The following is an 18291-nucleotide window of genomic DNA, read 5'->3' on the forward strand; positions in this document are numbered from 1 at the left end:
GACTGAGTCATTTAGTCAGTTGGTGAGTCGATTAGGCCTTAAGCAAATATAAATTGGTTAGTCGGTTAGTTAGTTGGATAGTGAGTCTGCGAGGTCCGTCAGAGAGTCAGTTAAGTCGGTTGTCAGTTACTTTGTGGGTTAATTGATTCGTTTTGGTAGTCCCTTTGTCTGCTGTACAGAAGTCAGTAAGTCATTGTTGGTTGCTTTGCTGGTTAGTGAGTTGTTTGGTCAGTTAGTGAGTTCAGTCAGTTAGGTGGTGAGTCAACTAGGTCATCAGTAATGCGACCTTCAAAGACACATTTTGGGTCCTTAGTTGTATCGATCGTGATGGTAGCTGACGTTCGCGCCCTGCTCCAGAGCCCCGTAGAGAAATGTATGGAGTCGTTCCTTCTGTCCGTCATCCGTCTCGTTCCAGGTTCAGTGGCTGGTGACGGCGTTCCCCAGGGATCTGTCCCCCGACATGTGATGGAGAGGCAATCTGTGGCAGCGTTACCAGCGTTTCATTGCTGTACGACGTCATTGGATTTCCTCGTTAAAGTGCCAAGTGCAAGGCAAGCTTTCATCAGCTTGATCGTTCGGACTCTAAGCTGTCACACGCAATGCGGTCGTGTCATTCGATGCGCAATCTTTTTTGGTGAACTTTAACCAGTCCAGGAGTGACAAATAAACAGCTTGAAACGAGCAAACCTTGCCTTTTCATCTGAGAATTGTGAGACATTACGCAAATTGTCTCTCAATTCTTCAGGTAGAGGAGATGCAAAGGCATACTTCAAAACAAGGGTTTTACAGAGATTGTGTTTTATCACATTTAAATGAATGTGTGGGTCAGCTCAAATTACAGAGTAATTTAACAGTATGATAACATCAAAAGCCGTTATCGATAGCTATCGTCCGGTGACGCCGCTCGGCAGCCGGCTTGTTGTGAGCAACTGGATTGATTTTCAGTAGCTGGAAGGCCCCCGCAGCCAGTTGTGAGTTATGACTCTTCAGAAGGTATCGATCACGACGACGGCGGCGGCGTGATTGAAGACGCCTCCCTGACATCGCCATGCCGACCACGGAGGTACATTGAACACCCGGCCCTGCTACTGGCTGGAAATACTTGATATCCATCACTTACATATCGTAGTATGGACAGTTTAGGAGATTGTTGAAGGTCAAAGTTCAAAGGTCGCCAAGTCAAAACTCCTAAGTGCAACAAACAAACCCCATCGAGTTGCGCCTCAAATTGAAGGTTTTGATGAAAGCTTTCAATTTCACTCGTGACTCAACGTCTGAATTACCACAGAAACAAAACCATTTCCAGGATTGCAAACACTGTGAAGAAGCGCTTGACCGGAGTCTTTACTGCCCCTGGTGGCGGACAAGGGGAGTTGCAACACACATTCATGAACGTCATAAGAGGGACGGTACCGAGGAGATGGCCTGTCCAGTCGGTAGTTTGCTTAAAATCCTCATGAAACCATAAAAGTCCAATTTGAAACTCAAACTGAGTCTAACCCTGTCTTAAATCTATGATCGAAAAGCTTAACCACAACCATATTCCAGCATTGAAATCGTACTTTGAACGCCTAAGCCTTGTTTGAAGCATTGATTGTACATACTAGCGTACGAGTGGGTGCTTCGAGAGTTTGTTTACATCACACACTAAAAGCAAATTCGTGTCAGCTGACACGGGGATGAACCCCCGTCTGACAGCAGCCGCCTCTTGGAGACGGTCACCATGGAAACGTGTACGTCATCTTTTTTTTTGGCTTCCGCTTAAATTATTGAGGGCCGCTTTTGGGGTGAGAAAAGAAAGAGTCCAAACATTCTTGTCATTTTTTCCTCCAGCATTATTGCTTTATTGGGTTCATTGTTGAAGCAGTCTTAATGCAGGACAGCACCTTGGAACTTGTCTAAAGCCAGCTGTGTCATTGTGAATTTACGTGTGGAGCTACACAGTGAGATTAACTCTAAAGTTGGGATAAAACATGTTTGGCATTAAGCAGCAGCAAATTCGTTTTTTTTTGGCACTGTTGCGTTGACGTGTTTGTGGAGCATTTTGACAAAGGCACTTGGCTTACATTCGATCTTCCACTTGCTCATTTTACATCATTTTTGTGTTTGTGGCAAAAACACTAATTGTCACAAAACAACGCTTTCTGAAATGTCATTTTGGCTCCACGGTCACATGGGTGCCAACAGCAGCGTGGTTACTATTAAAAGCTACAAACCCTATTCTTACTATTTTAAGGCATTAGAAATAAGGCAACGCAAATTGTAACGCTATTAAGCTTTAGCTAACAAAAATGCCAGCATCGAGTGAGAATATGAATCAAAGTACAAAATAATTGATTCCTGGTTAATACAAGTGAAGACAAGGCACAGCGATGCTACGTTGTAAATATCTGGAGTTGCACTTCTCCTAATGGCCATCTAGACTTCCCGTGTTGCTATGAAAACAAAGGATGACGCCATAGGTGTGCGTGGTGTTGACGTCAGCTGCATAGTTAGGAGGGGGGAAAAAAATGACTACAAATACTACTTGTGCATTTGAAGCAAAAAAATAATGTGTCAAGTTGCTCAAGCCCTAGTGCGTATAAAAGTATGAAACGGGCCGTGGTCCAAGAGTAGCTATTTGTAGGAAGGTGTATGAGGACCACACTGAATAGAATGAAAATGAATTGCAAAATTAAAATAAAGTGGCAATATTCCAGAGGCTGAGGGTAACAAATAGATTGTGTTTAGTTTTTTTATGTGGTCTCATTTGGTCCCAAATTTCTTTTTTGGACAGATTTTCTTTTCAAAATTAATCAGGCTATGAGATTGAAAAGACATTTCTGAGAATTTTGATGAAAACTGTCGGACTCCCTGCATATGCATGTTTTTTTTTTGTGTGTATTTTTGGGAAACCTTTTTTGACTCGATCCTCCGCTTAGTCACTTTCTTTCATGGGCGCATCCGTTATTTGTGAATTTCAGGATTATATATGGTCTCAGCGTATTTCTTTTAAAACATAACAAAAGAATAATGTAAAAAAGCAAACTTGTTCCTGGCCTTGTATATTGGCCATCACTTAAGCGCAGTCGATTGGTCCGTTGTGGCGGGAGTGCTTGAAGGCGGCGGTATGTGGCACGTTGGGCATTCACGCTTTGACGGGGGGCTTGAGTGGCTGCAGGCCTCTCATTTTGAAGTAGGACACCACTTGGGTGGGCACTTCGGCCAGCACCGACTGGGCTAAAGTCGCCAGGGGGGCCTGCCGAGACAAAGTGGATCACAAAATTTCACTTCAAAAAAGTACGCTTCACCAGTTAAGGCATGGTTGCACTCACGTCTTTGAACTTGAGGAAGGGGACAAACTGGACGATGTCTCTGGCGACGGCCTCTCCCACCGTGGACCTTAGCACGCCGTCGTCTCCGTCCAGCAGCTCCATGGCTTTAAAGTCGGCCGGTCCCACGCCCACGATGATGATGGACAGCGGTAGGCGCGAGGCGCGCACGATGGAATCCCGGGTCTGGTCCAGGTCGGTGATCTCGCCGTCGGTGAGGATGAGGAGGACAAAGTATTGCTGCGGACAAGAGACGCCATCAGTCCACAGGGCTTGGCGGCGCCGCGGGCCTTTTTGTCCTTACAGATGCACTGTTGCTCTGGGCGGCGCCGGAGGCGATAGAAGCCACGTGATTGATGATCGGAGAGAAGTTAGTCGGCCCGGAGAGTCGGAGTTGAGGGAGAACCATCCTGTAGGCCTCCACGATGCCCTGAATGCCTGCCCCAGTGAAACACACACATTTCACAATCACATCAGAAAGAAAATAGTAGTCGTATGGTCGTGATTCTGAAACGACATCAGCAAGCGTCACATAATGGGGCAAATAGTAAGAATCGAAAATGTTATTTAAAGCAAAAAATATATAGGTACATGAGAATAGTGTCGTATTCTTTGAGAGTATGGTCAGTTTAAAAGCAGAAAAAAAAGTCTACTATTGCAAAATAAATGCTCTATTTCTAGAAATGACAAATCACATGTTGAGAAAAGAAATGTGGCTTTTAATTTTCACGTTTGTGGAAATAAATAGTTTGATGAAACTTTTCATTTTGGGAGAAAAATATTTTTGTTGAGGTCATATTTTTAAGAAAAGGTTAGGTGTTTATTTTTTTATCTATCCACTGAGCGTTGGTCTTATTTACGACTCCGCTATTTGTTGGCATTTGCGCAAAATGAAGCAAAATGTTGTTGGTACCTTGGCAGTTAGGGTTGCTCGGGTTAAAGTTGAGGGCAAACTGATGATGGGCGGCCTGCGGGAGCAAGAAAGTCAACACAAATGTACTTGCATCATTGACATTCAATTTTGTTCAGTCTCGCATGCGGCATTTCTTTAAGTCATATGTCAAATAATTGTTGCACCCATTATTTCTTCCTTTTACAAAAAGGACTTGAACTTTGAAGTTAGTGAGCACCTGGTAGTCAGGAGGAAGTTTGGCTCCAAAACCAAACGCAGGGAAGAGTTTATCACTGAAAAAGAGAGACCAAAAAATCCATTAGCCAAAAGGTAGCCACTACGAGCAATGTGTCCATGTCGCGGAATCCTTCCGAAACCAGTCTGCCAGATGTATTCAAGTGTAAAACGTGTTTGGTTTCATGCGCACGTCCCATCTGCACTCGAGTAAGTGTCAAAGGTGGTACTGACGTGTCGTAGTCTTGGATGACCTGCCCCACCGACCACAGGGCAGACAGGTACTGGTTCAGCCCTTCCGGACTCAGGTAGTGGAGAGAATTGGGGGAGCGAGGGTCCCCATTGGAGCCTGTGAAGTCGATGCCCACCTAGGCACGCACGCACAAAACCCGAGTGAGTAGATACATCACAACACGCTGCGTGCGTGCGTGAGTGAGTTGGAACCAGCGCCCTCACAGTGAAGTTGATCTGGCAGCCGCCCATCACGTAGTCCAGGAAGCTGTGCTGCGTGGCTAACTGTGACATCACAAACAGGAAGTCCAGTCAAAATGTACCTCAGCAAAGCGCACTTGGAGTACTTGTGGTATGAAATCGAAAAGCAAGTGAATCGCGAGACTCCCCATGCGCTGCAGTTGGAGGGAATTGTGGCGTGACGCAGCAACAGAACTGAATTTGATCAAAAGTGAGGCAAATGATATCAAAGTGACTGCTTAGGATTGTAGAATAACTCACATTGGAAATGAGTTCAATTAGCAAACAGCGTAATGTGATTGATGATCGGAATTAAATTGAAGCGTGGAGAGAACCAGATGCTAGCGGAGATGAACAGTGCGACTGAATCAGTCAGTGGTACCTTGCAGCTCTTCACCGAGACCACACCCGAGTTTTTGTAGCTCTTCTTTTTTTTCTGCTTGTCTGGATGGATGCAATCAAAGGCCACCTGGAACAAAATCCAAATCACTAGGAGTAATCTTGAGGTCCGCCGTCCAAATCTGCCAACCGACCGGTGAACCGGAGGCGGCCTTCTGCAGCTCCGACACTTTGGTGGTAAAAGAGCCAATGAGGTCGTGCGAGCCGTTGCTGTCGTGATCAGAGCAATCCACCTGAGGGCGACAAAGGGCGCATCAAGGGCGGCGGGGCGGGGCGGGAAGTTGGCTGAGCAGCCGCGTTCCAATTGGCTTTCACCTTGAGAGGCCTTTCCAGATCGCTGCTGCAGAATGTCTGCAGAGGGACGGTGAACTTCTTCCAGCTGGGACTCAGGTTGTTCTTCACCACCTACACACGCACATGACGACAGAACAGACAAAAACACACAAATGCAGTCATTTGTCAACAATCGTTTGGCAAAAACATCTTCCTCCTCCTTCTGAACATGCGTGCACCTCTGTTCTGTGGACCAGCTGCCATTTTCCATCATCTCCTTTTTTGAAAAACTCCAGGAAAGGGTCGGACTTGCCAAAGGTGTCCTGAGCACACGTGAAGACAAGTATCGACTCATCATTCTTTTATGTTGGACAAGGCTCTTTCTTGCTCGAGCGCGCCGACAGTCAAAGGCAGTTGTGACCGCGTGACGGGCCGGCCCTGCTTTGGACCCTTCGGCCCTGGATTCGCAAGACTTTCGGTGGTCAACGTGACAAAGGATTCTGCTGTCCACAAGAGAATACTGCGTGCTTTTTAGTTTTACTTTGGTTGCCTTGGTGAGACAGTCCAATTGTTTTGCGATAAAAATGCAATTATAAAAACTAATTAGGCAGTTTACCTTCTTGTCCAGATTTTTAGCCTCCATCTCCAACTGAATAGATCGGTTGTCCTTTATCTCCTCTGCGGTGATCTAAGCGTTAAAATGTTAGATTAAATGATAATATATTACAGTATAGACGGCCTACATACCGTAATGCTTCCTTTGCCAGCAGGCTTCCCTTTCTTCAGCTGCAGTGGTCTGGTCAGAGTTTTACTAGAAACGATCTGGAGCAAACATAAGACACACGCAGACTCACAGATCTTCCTCCCTTTCAACATGGCGGAAATGTGGAGGGACCGGCGTCAGGGTTCCAACATCTCAACTGATCTGTGTTTACCTGTCCCAGGGTGAGCTCCACACCTCCCAGGTAGTCATCGTCGCCGAGGTCCCGGGACGCGTTGTCAATGTCGTAGACGCCCAGTTTGAGGTTCTGCACTGTCTCAAAGTGGTAGTCCAGACGTAAGCGCTGACTGAAGGATGGACTGGAGCTGTTCTCAATGCGCTCGGTGCGCCCCAGCTAATGGGAAAGAAGAAATGTCGAAAGATGACAAAGATGCAGACGACTAGCCTGTGCACAAATATCACTTTAGTTCATAAATTAAGATTTCATATTCTTGAAAGTAGTTTTTGGCCAGATAACAGCTTTTATTTTTGATAATATGAATTAGATGACATCTGAAGATCTGGAATGACTTTCAGTTCACAGCTGTGCATTATCAAGAGCTTAGCTCAAATTTCCTGACCCCTTGGTTGAATGTGAAGGTGTTTCCAAATTTTTGACTGGTAGTGTATGCCTGAAGGCCAACGACTCCTTTGATTTGTATTACCTCAGTCCAGCTGTCTTTTCCGGAGCGCTGCAGCAGCACACATAGAGGATCCGACTTTGAGCCCACATCTTTGTCCAAGAGGTTCGAACAGGAGACAGTCAGCTCCACCTTAGACACACAGTCTGCCATCTGTGTCAAAACACAATTTAAGAAACTTTTAGGTTTTATAGCTCTAGATTTTTTGATACAACACAAAATGTCATTCAGTTGAGACCAAACCAGATGGTATGCTGTTATCAATTAATCATTTTTTAAGCACTGTGAAGATTAGTTGTGGAAGTGCCGAGTCCGAGTGTTGGGCATTGCAATAAAAAAAGTAGTGGATCACCATATCAAAACTGTACCATTAGAGCACATCAAAACTTTCTATGAAAACCATACCAGGAAAAGGAGGAAAATACAACGTAAATACATTGGCGAGAATTACGAAATTCTGCTATTACACATGCAGAACACGGTCACGCCCCATTACGGAAGTGGCATTTTCTACCTTTTTAAAAGTAAAATAAATAAATTCAATCCGTTACAAAAGCGGCGTAGAGGGGAACTTTCACACACATTTAACTTTAACATGCGACAATAATTAAGTCATAAACCGGAGAAAAGTAAGAGCATCATTTCTTCAGATCGAGTCCACGATTAACAAGGGCGTAGAGCACATATCGAGAACCTGGTGCGCTGTCCATCAAATTGTCTGTATGCAGAACAAAACACACAATTACCTGACTTAACTTAAACATCAGTTTGGACGTATTTAATTCGCAAAATCCACAATTTTGGTCCAAAATGACGAATGAGCTGCCAGGCAGATCGACAAGATTCACATAGGAAGCTTCAACCAGCCAGCAAATTCTTGTTTTGATTGGACAACAACTTAAACGAAGCGTCCTCTTGATTGGACAGAAAGGATCATCGTCATCATAAAGGACGACTTCCGGACTCAGCCATTCAAAATAAAACACATAGCACAGCTCAACCAACCATCACCGACATATACTTGGGAGTCAGACAATGATGCTTATCCAATTAAACTATTAAACCGGGGGAGTGGTAGTACGTTAAATATTCAAATGATATTCTCCGTCCCACGTGGTAAGCATCATATTGTAATTTAACTTCCCGCTTCCCTTTGTACACCTTGTGAAGCGTTTCCTGCTCAGAATCATGTGTAAACAGCGACGCTGTATTTTCACTCAGTGCTAAAATGACAACAGATAAAAAGTCAGGAACATACAATTATACGTGCCGCTCCACTCACAAATGTGCCAAACATATTCCGAGCCATTAAACTGAAGGGCATATAGTTAAGGCGGATGGAGCGCACAGCCAACTTCCGCAAATCGCCGTATGCTTTTTTCCCCCCCATTTGTTTTTAATATCACAAAAAATCTAAGAAGTATATAGTAATTCTTTTTTTTTCAGCGAATGAAAGAAATGCTCACTGCACCTCTATCAAGAAGCATCCACTTCCTTCTGTGCCCCGACAACAACTGTTTCTTACTGGTCTTTTTTAAAAAAAATTTTTTTAAACACATTGTATATTGAAAGGGTCAACACACTACACAGGAACGCTTGATTTAAAATTGCAATCTCCACAGCATCGATACATCTGAAGCCGTTCTAAATGAGACCTTGAGGTCTTTGTTTTATGCATGCCACATTAAGATTTTTAATGTAAACACATCTAGTCAGACATCAAGACAAATATGAACGTTGTGCATCAAAAGTGACAGCAGCAGCAAGACCCCACATTTAGTGAAGCCATCCTACAGACACTCAGCCTGGTAGCTACTTTTCTGATTTTTTCAAAACGTAGTCCTGACTCTTCAATCAAGCCTGTTGACAAACCACTTGAAGTGCGTCTTTCAATGCAGGAAGAACGGGGTCACACCAGAGGGTCAAAAACAGTAATACAATTTCGAGAATGTTCAAATATTACATAAATTCAAATGTAATATTACGAGAGTTAAGCAACAATTTAAAAGGAGTAATATTACAATTGTTAAATTTGTTGCACACTGAAGTTATAATCTCACAAGGCTCCAGACTTTTTTTTTTGTTTGCGACTAAGGAAACATTCAGTTCACCCTATTGCTAATAAACAGGATAAAGAGTGGAGCCAAAATCTGGCAGCAACAAAACACATTCGACAGTCAAATAAATAAAATCTGCCGATTTACTTACTGGTCGCACTGGTACGAATAGATGAAAAATTTACATGTACTGTCTGAAATTCTAGAAGCAAACTTGACTAGAAGTTTGGAGTCCTGCACAACAATAATATTATGGTTTACCAACTAAAACCTGGGATCATATTAAAGTAAAATAAAAGTAATAAGAATAAATTATATGTGTATATATAAATATATTACATTTATCAATTAATCTATGAGGGAAATCTTATTTGACAGGAAAAATTAAACGACTTATTGAAAATTGAGTATCTTTTTTTAGATGACAAGAGTTGAGAGATTCTGAAAGTGTGACAAGTTCCATCAATGGTAGGCAAAACAACCACTATTAGCTGTATTTCATTCTTGGAGTGCAATACATTTTATTTTGAATATTCCCTATTCAAGCGCTGCATTGCAACGATATTAAACGGTGACTACTTAGGCCTACTGCGCTGTTGGCAATTCACCATTTTTGTTCCTTTCTAACTTCCCCCCCCTTGTCATTTCAGTGCAGCCCCAAGACTCCTTTGGGTTGTTGTCAGCTTCAACAAGTTATTCCAAAAAGACAGCGGCAGAAATCAGCGAGTAATGGCAAAACAATGAGGAGGAGACGAAAGAGCAGCAAGTCAGCAGGGCATGGACAGCGTCCTCCTGTACATCCTTTTTATTATCCAAAAAACACAAGTATGTATCAAGCACGTTGTGTGAAATCATGGTAACATGTAAAAATATCTCAAGTCCAAACACATACAACAAAAATGCTACCAAACTAAAAAATCTGCCCACTCAACAGTCCTCACATCTACTTTGTGTATGTCATCATCATGTATGTTTGGGTCTCCAAACACAGCAACATCATCATTGACAAAAAAAATATACATGTCATCAATCGATCGAACATGTCTGGCATGAAAAGAGAAAGAAAAGTGTGTCCCATTTCACAGCATGGCGGTATGTTCATCGACGTGCCGGTACACCAGAAAAAAAGCACAGATGACAGTTGGGATCGCAAAATTCAAGCAAATGGCAAAGTTGGAAACTTTCCATGAGAATTGAAGGGGACAAACCAAAAGATGGAAAAAAAGAGAACCTTCGTTCGTAGGGCGTGACCGATTTAGATTTGTTTTTGCTGACACAAAAATATGTCATAAATAAATAATTCTTTGGTGCCTTAAGACTTACACCACTAGAGAGATGAATTACAGGCAAAACATTGGACCCTTTTACAAGACTTTGTTTAATTTAACTTGGCAGAGCAAAATCTGCCAAAATCTGGGGTGTTGCAAGATCATAGTTAAGATGGGTTTAAAACTTCATTTTAGACCATTTTAAAAGAGCTAATATCGCCCGATAAATCTGATCCGATGGATGTTGGCGTACAAGAAGTTTCAAGCTTGACTTACGGGCAACCCGACAAGGGTTTTTACAGTTATGAACCGGCGCCTGGAGATACAAATTCAAATCATTGTATGTATCGCAAATCATCTTTCTCAATTTCTGGTGAGGCCAGCCATGTTTGTACAGTATAAAACCAGATACATTGATATAGTTCCGGCTTCTCATTAAGCCGCAGTAACAGTCGGTCTCGTTAAGCCGCAGAAACAACCATTCTTTGCAAAGGATAAAGAATAGATGCTCGCGAGTACTTTTTTTTGTCCTTTCTGCGCTGGACATTTTGAGTCAGTTAAGTGGTTGCTTTAAACAATGTGCAATTTTGTTTCGTAGACAGTTAACCTCACCGGGGAGTGGCAGTTTAACGTTTCTCAAAGAATTGCTCACTACCTGACAAAGTGTTGCTTGTTGTGAAGCAAGTTGTTCGCCCCTACCAAACAGCACTCGTCTGTCAAAATTTTGCTCAGTTGAAACCAAAGAGGTATCCAAATGATAGCCCCTATCTGCCAAAATTCTTAATACGAGTCACTCATGTCTCAAGGCAATGCCATTTTCATTTATTACCTTCAATTCCCATGAATTCCAAAGGACAGGTACAATTGGGGAATATTTCAATTTGTCTTCATACTCGTTATCCATGGTAATCTACTGGAGAATTGGCAAAAATATCCACCCTTTTGCAGCTAACTGCAGTGACAAAGCATTAGCTGCTTTCCATCATCATCATCATCATCGCGACGCAGGAGCACAGAAACAAAAAAAGCAGACCTGTCATGTGGAAAAAGCAAAGCACAACAGAGGAGATCATTGTACTCAATGATGACAGCAAGGGAACAATCTGTGACTCGTTTTACCACAACAACAACAACGACATGTAGAGATATTAGCATAGCAACACAGGATGTAGCGGCATTAGCATAGCAACCGCAAACGTGAAACAACCTCAGCGGGGCAACATGATGGACACATTGAGGTAGCAACATGGGTGTTATCATAGCGACAGAACATGATTCAGCGTTTTGCCCGGGCAAAACACGTCCTCGTCGTAATCATCAAGTGAGTGCCTTCAAAATGGGCTCGAAAATGGAACATACAAATCTTCAGGGGGTTGTGTTATGCTTTCAAAAAAAGTTGTGTTGAGGGCTGTGATAGCATTTACTTACAGTAAGACCCCTTTCGCACTGAGATGGTATGAGCTGGTTTAGAATTAGTGGCAAAAATTAGTACTAGTTCTCGGGTGTTTTGCGAATTTGAACCGTTAAAGCCCTTGGAGCTAAAACGATCATGAAAATGGGCCCAGGCTTGCAGCATCTTCTATTGGCAGGCCTTTTCCCAAACTGCCCATTGGAGCATTTCTCTCGTTTTCGATACGGGTTTCACTTTTTGTTTAACCGGGTATTAGCCTCTATGTGCCGCCAGAACAATCTGCCCCAGGCTCTCTCAAACAGTATCGCTAGCTCATGAAACTACATTTGAAACTCCTCATCAGGCCAGAGTGCTGGCCCCTCGCTGATGTCAGCACTTTTGGCTGGTCAGAGCAACCCTTGGCCCAGCAAAACACATCAGTAGCTATCTCCTTACATTATCATCTTGGGTGACTTTGGTGTATTTTATTCAGTTAGTTACATGTTTTTGTCATTTTGAGTGCAAATGTTGATTCTGAACGGCTCCAGATGATGTAAGCTGTGTGCTGTTGAATTGCATTTTTGTGGTCATATCACAATTACAGTGGCCATCAATACCAAGTAGCAAATGCATGAGTCGCCACTGGCCACCAGTCAACAAAAAGCCAGCGAATTCTCGCCACCAGTACCCTACTAGAACCAGCTCAGCCTGAAAGGGGAACATTTCAGTCAGTCAGTCAGTCAGTCTGCTTCAGTTAGGGTCTCAGATTCCTCAACCCAAGCTAATTTTGACTTTCCGTGCGCCAATGGGCCGGTCGTTCAGGTCCATGACGGCAGCGGCGGCCTCTTTTGGGTTCTGGAAGGCCACCATTGCCTCGCCGGTGGGCAGGCCTTTGTCGTTGAACTGCAAGCAGACGGATCCCGGAAGCACCTCATAGCCATAGAAGAAGTCCATGAGCTCATCAGCGGTGACGGTGAACGGCATGTTCTGCAGCTTGACGACGGTTGGGGGGGCGGCAGAGGCAGCAGAGGAGCGTTGACTGTTCGGGTTGTTTGGTGCTCCGGGGGGAGTCGGGAGACCCTCCGCACCTGGGTTGAAACCCGGAGGACCGCCGGGAGGCGCGCCCCCTTGACGCCCCTGGTTATTGTTGATGGGCCCAGGGCCGCCTCTGTTCTGCACTCCTCCGCTTGGTTTCCTGTTGCTGTTGTCAAAGGGCACCAAGCCTCTGAGTCCATCCTGACCAAACATAGGCGCACCTGCCGCGCCCGGTCGAAAACCTGGCGGTTCCAGAAGGGGGGTTCCCTGAAGACCCGCAATTAGCGGCGGGGTGACGGCAAGATTGACTTCGCCGAGTCCTACCGCCAACGGAGGGAGGGGAGGGGGACCCGTCACACCGTTTCCAGGAGTAGAGAACGGGGGCACAAATGGAGAACTGTTAAGGTTACCCATCGTATTTCTGAGGAAGTTAAACTCCTCGCCGCCAATCCCTGGAAAGGGATTCATGTGGGGCTGCTGCTGAACTGCCTGAGCCTGCAGGAGCTGGTTTTGGCTCTGCTTCTGGCTCTGCTGTGGGTTCTGGTGTTGATTTCTTTGGCCCCTCTTGTTTTGGGGTGGGGGGTTTCTCTCAATTTCCTTCATCTGCTCAAAGGTTACGAGATGAACGAACGCATCACGGCCGTTGAGCTTCTGTCGGTGAAGCCTTTCCGTTTTGCGGGCGTCTTCCTCGGTCTGTAGCTGGAAGACCGCCTGCCCTAAACCATTGCCGTGGGCATCGGTCAGGACCTTAAGCGTGTCTTCGTAAATCCCAATGCCTTCCAGGAAGGCACGGACGTCCTTCTTGGAAATATTGTAAGGGATGTTGGTGATATGTGCACAGTTCCTCTGTGTTTTGTGGCCATCCTGGTTCTTGCCGTCGTTCTGCATTGCCTCACGCTTACGAATGGAGTCGATCTTTTCCAGCATTCCCTTGTAGCTGATTGGGTGTACCTGGATGAAGCGCGGTCCCATGTATTGCATGTGAGAAGCCAGTGCAGCCTTGTAGTCCTGCTCCGTTTTGAACTCCAGAAAGCCTTCTCCTGTGGCTTGCCCATTGGGGCCATAGGCAATGTACATAGTGTCCTCCACCACAGACAGGTTCTTGAAGAACTCTTTGATCTGTTTTTTGTCAGCCTCGTAAGGGAGGCCCTTTAGGTAAACGCAATACTCTTGTCGATGCGGCGATCTGGACCTCCCTCGCTGATCACGGCCAACATCGACGGCTTGACTACGGCGTTGGTGCTGGTCTTGCGGGTGAATGTTTGGTTTGGCGCTATGCTGAGGAGTCAGGCCCATTGTGCTATGATTGAGGTTTGCCCACTGCCTCTCAGAGCCCGGGGTGACCTCAATGAACCTTTGACCCATCATGCCGCCGCCTCGCTTCACAGCTTCAAAACTATCTTGGGGCGCGAAGAATTTGACCATGGCTCGGCCGGTCGGACGACCCTGCCCGTCTCTCAAAAAGCGCACTCCCTCCACCCCCAGACCCCGGAAAAACTCCCTGATCTCCATCTCTGAGCAAGAGAATGCGAGGTTCTGCAAGAGGACAAACAACTCGTCTGGACCGGACACGGTAACTCCGGTGGCTGCAGCGGCCTTCATGTGAGCCTGGAGTCCCAGAGACGCAAGAGGGGAGAGGGGGTTGAACAACATTGGGTTTGGGGCACTGAGGGGGAGGCCTGCGGCAAGTCCTCCGGGCGGGGGCATGGTGGGGTTGAAAGGTGGCATGTGTGACAGGTGAGACATTGGCGGTACAGGAGGTCCATGGGAAAGTTGGCTGACAGTAGGGACAGGGGGTAGGGATGACATGGGAGGAGGAACTGCGGCTAACGTGGGCATCCCCGACATGGAGGGCATGTTGGGCATGGGGGCGATAAGCAGGGGACCCGCGTTGAGCGAGGTCAGGGCCGTTGTAACAGCGGGGGCGGTGTTGTAGGAATGAGGAAAGTTGGGCATCATACTCGCCAGGCTAGCCGCGGCTTTGTGAATTGGGGTCTCTTGTGAAGAGGTCGCAGTCGCCACAGCGGGAGTGTTAGTGAAGGCGGGGTTTCCATGGCTACCGCTTCGCCCCGCTGCGGCCGACTGGATCGCAGGTACGGCTGCCACGGAAGATTGGCGATTAGCCGCCGTGGGCGTGGCGGTTTCACCCGCACCCGTGCCGCCCTCAAATCTCCGCCTGCTCAACTCAATCATGTTCTGCATTTCCGTCTTGCTGCTGAGCAACAATGACACTTTGGAGCCCTTAATGGACCCACCTGTGCGCATCATACCCAGCCGAGCGTCCTCGTCGGTGGCAAAGACAATGAAGGCCTCGCCATGCTCGCCACCCACGATGTGCACGCCCCCATCAGGGATGGTGAGGCCAGAGAAGAAGTGCCTGATGTCCATGGTGCCGGCCACTATGGGCAGACCTTGCAGTCTGATGACTACCGCCATACTGACAGCTAATCAACAGGCCTACAACCTGGGGAGAGAGCAACACTGCCGTCAGATAAGAAGCAAAGTAGACCAGACCCGTGGTTTCCAGATGCCCGGCAAACATGGTATGACAATGCAGAATTTGGGGGGCACTCTAACCAAACATTTGGAAACCAGCAGTTCTGTAGCGAAGAATGAGGGGTGAAAGAGCGAAACATTTGCAGAAGAACAAGAAACAAAGCTCAACTCCAAGCCCATCTTTAACACTTGAATTTAGACTACTACTTGGAGAGTGATGAGCTCAAGCTTCCAGAACACAATTAATATCCGACGATAACAGTTTGAATTGGTATACAGAAATAATATAATAGAATAAATGTAGCGGGACAAAATTGTGCCAAGATCATGAGCTAACGTGCTAAAATGTGCCTCATAATTATTCTTGGTGAGAGGCTAGCTTTAAGATTCCACTTCTCTTGGAGAAGCTTAAGTGACCCGGTTCAGCCTAATTTCCCAAAAACTTCCCGCTTAAATCTAAATCCCAAGCAAAACTGTGACGATGTAGAGAATGGAGAAGAGGAAAAAACACAACAAACAATAGCTCATTTCTCTAAGAGAACTTGAGAGAAATTCCTCACAAACGGTAAAGCACTGTAAAAAAACAACATTTGGTCCAATTGTAAAATGAGATGGGAACAATTGCAATGCTCCTCAACTGGCTTCATAGTTTCGGGCTATCTAGGATGCGGGCGTTGTGCTGAACACCAAAACCAAGCCTTGACCGTCGTACAACCTAAAAAAAAAAAACTCTTTTCTCAAGAACTACAAATGCATGACAGTAAATCATAACAGGAAGCCACCATATTTAAAAAAATTCTGCAACAGCACACATGATCATAATACCACAACAGCAGAGCACTACCAGAGAAACGGCAGAAAAAAAAGAACACATCAGACACATCATTGACCAAAATCGCGCTCCATCGTTAGCATGAGCAAACAAACAGCCAGCAAAATACCAGCAGCTCAACAGCAAAGCACACAGCAGCGCTATGACATTGCGGACAAAATCCTCAGAACACAGCTCAAGAGCACTACCAACCACATTCAACAAAATGATACACTCAAGCTTCTTGAATTTAGAGCCAAAGTCAAGGAATGCCCGTACAAATCATGCCATCAAGACACACTTGTGAGGGATGTTGACCAAGCCTGTACCTTTAAGAGGCCAAAATTGTCCAAAATAAAACTATGGTACCTTGACTTAGCAGTCAAAAGGGGTTAAATCCATGCATTTTAAGCCAAAGCCCAAAGTCCATGTCCCGTCCTCGGAGGCGTACAACTCCGGGCCAGTACAGAATCAGTTATTATTGTGCAAATAAAAACTAACAAAAATATGTTCACATGGTCAGAACTCTTAACAGGTACTCGACTTGTGTTTTTCGACTTCTTACTGATCAAAATCAAAATGACAAGCAAGCTTCATACGTATATACCACTGAGCAAGTGAAGTGAACAAATTGTTAGTTGAATTTATGTCTGTGGGGAGATATGCAAATATGCATTAAACTCGCAAATTTCCAAATATTCTGTCAAGGCAGACCACAACTTCGCAGCCACGTTGCACCACGCGGCACGGGACAATCCAAAGAAAAAAGCAGTCCACAGCACATCTCGGCGGCCTTCGATCCGGGTAGCATGGCGAGAGCAGTGAGGGCACATAAAAGGAGACAAGAATGGTGCAACTCTAAATGCAGCAACACAAACAACTCGTGCCCCTTTGGTATCGGTTAAACCCCACCCCAGGTACTTTTTCTGGACCGGGTACCACCAGTGGAAAAGTCAATAGCAAGAAGCGCCAAGCTGTCCATACGATGACAGTCCGCACTGGAATCATACACCATTAGGTCCCCTTGTGTGCTAAAGTCGGCTGGACCGCTTGATGGTAATGTGACTTCAATTAAAAAAAAAAAAAAAATCAGCAACACCTCTTCAGAAGCAAACCACAAAATGTTTTGAGTGGGCGCCAGACCAAAGTACATCAACCAGTAAGCACTTTCAGACTGAAAAAAAATAAAAGAAGGTAAGCATCCGGTGTAGTGAAGAGAAAAGCTTCCATAATAAATTGCACAGAACCCAGCAGATAGTAGACACACATGATCCTTTTAAATGGCCAGGAAAAGCGCATTCATAAGACACAGCAGATCATTGGGAGCACAGCCAGCAATAAAACATAATGACCTCAGCCTCAAAACGCAGCAAATGTCTCCATTTTGGTGTGTAAACATACACAATGAGGGTTTTTGTTTAAATCCAACTCATTCAATACACATTAGACCCACTAAAGCAACAACCCAACATGGGAAGTTTTTCGAGCATTTATTCAATTTTACAGTTTGGAAAAAGATTAGGCTCAATCCATCACCAGCCTCCTTTTGCTGGCAGATTTGACGTTACCAGCCCTGTGCTGTGCTAGAAGCTAATAAAATACAAACTTGGCTTCCATTCTTCCATCACTTTAACTACACACTAACATCGGGTAATTGACACAATAATAACACAACAATGACGACGTGATAGGTATCGATCTGAGCACGGCTACTTGAAGTACTGTATCATCCCGAACGACGAATTAAACACGGTTTTGTATTGAATTAAGCATCATTCTAGACGACAAGACAGTATTTGGACTTTATAAGAGTAATAATAACACTAGTCAGTACTGATTTTGATAGAATCGCATCAACGTAAAAAAGCATGCGACGCCCAATTAGCTACTTAGCTGTTAGCCAAACCTCTTTTGTGTGTATGTGTGTGTGTGTGTATGGTAGCGGACCAGAGTCGCAATTTTTCGGCGTCTTGTGTCCTAAATCTTTTAGCACTTGAGGCATTTTTTTCTTCTAGGAATTCTTACCGAGGAATCTGTCAACTAACACACTCAGGTTTGATTCATGCACCGACGTCTTGGTTTCTCACTTCAGTCTGCAAAATAAAATGGCTTTGGGAAAAAGCTCGCAGGCTGATACCGCAGTGTCTGCACACGAAATGTCGGCGGAAACAACGCGATATCTTACCGCGAGAAGCTAAAGTAGGCGCATTGGCTCCATCTACCGTGCGAAAACGATGAGTGGATTACAATGTG

At 45.1% G+C, this 18291-nt stretch overlaps 2 protein-coding genes and 1 long non-coding RNA gene across 8 annotated transcripts; 1 reads left to right on the plus strand and 2 right to left on the minus strand.

Moving 5' to 3' along the window:
- Window positions 1-1817: 1817 nt before the first annotated feature.
- On the minus strand, window positions 1818-7868 carry cpne1 (copine I). Of its 6 annotated transcripts, none has more exons than XR_005098042.1 (17): window positions 7728-7867; window positions 7006-7134; window positions 6516-6695; window positions 6328-6402; window positions 6197-6268; window positions 5820-5903; window positions 5623-5712; window positions 5442-5540; window positions 5291-5377; window positions 4894-4953; window positions 4672-4805; window positions 4442-4496; window positions 4225-4279; window positions 3616-3749; window positions 3315-3551; window positions 2896-3241; window positions 1818-2841 (listed from the first exon to the last, which is right to left on the minus strand). XR_005098042.1 is itself a non-coding variant. In XM_037252425.1 (16 exons), the coding sequence occupies exons 1-16, from the start codon at window positions 7743-7745 to the stop codon at window positions 3128-3130; spliced, it is 1623 nt and encodes a 540-aa protein (XP_037108320.1). In that variant the 5' UTR covers window positions 7746-7868; the 3' UTR covers window positions 1818-3127. The 6 variants fall into 6 exon arrangements, 4 of the variants coding, with proteins under 4 accessions (XP_037108320.1, XP_037108321.1, XP_037108323.1 ...); XR_005098043.1 differs by having other exon boundaries at window positions 1818-2853; XM_037252425.1 differs by having other exon boundaries at window positions 1818-3241; window positions 7728-7868.
- Window positions 7869-9461: 1593 nt separating this feature from the next.
- LOC119123388 lies at window positions 9462-10262 on the plus strand. The gene is made up of 2 exons (XR_005098044.1): window positions 9462-9506; window positions 9689-10262. It is a non-coding gene; the product is annotated as an uncharacterized LOC119123388 (long non-coding RNA).
- Window positions 9829-18225, minus strand: rbm12 (RNA binding motif protein 12). Its single transcript, XM_037252424.1, has 2 exons — window positions 18064-18225; window positions 9829-15195 (listed from the first exon to the last, which is right to left on the minus strand). The coding sequence occupies exon 2, from the start codon at window positions 15165-15167 to the stop codon at window positions 12468-12470; it is 2700 nt and encodes an 899-aa protein (XP_037108319.1). The 5' UTR covers window positions 15168-15195; window positions 18064-18225; the 3' UTR covers window positions 9829-12467.
- Between the last annotated feature and the right edge of the window lie 66 nt (window positions 18226-18291).

Source organism: Syngnathus acus, chromosome 5 (assembly GCF_901709675.1).
Source record: "Syngnathus acus chromosome 5, fSynAcu1.2, whole genome shotgun sequence".
Classification (NCBI taxonomy): Eukaryota; Metazoa; Chordata; class Actinopteri; order Syngnathiformes; family Syngnathidae; genus Syngnathus; species Syngnathus acus.

Bases quoted from the DNA above. Each gene is read 5' to 3' on its own strand.
- cpne1 (XM_037252425.1), bottom strand. The intron at 4,954-5,290 runs GTACCACTGACT...GTGATGTCACAG, and splicing joins TCTCGGTGAAGAGCTGCAAG to TTAGCCACGCAGCACAGCTT. The intron at 4,280-4,441 runs GTGCTCACTAAC...TTGCTCCCGCAG, and splicing joins AACTTCCTCCTGACTACCAG to GCCGCCCATCATCAGTTTGC.
- rbm12 (XM_037252424.1), bottom strand. From the start codon at position 15,167: ATGGCGGTAGTCATCAGACTGCAAGGTCTGCCCATAGTGGCCGGCACC.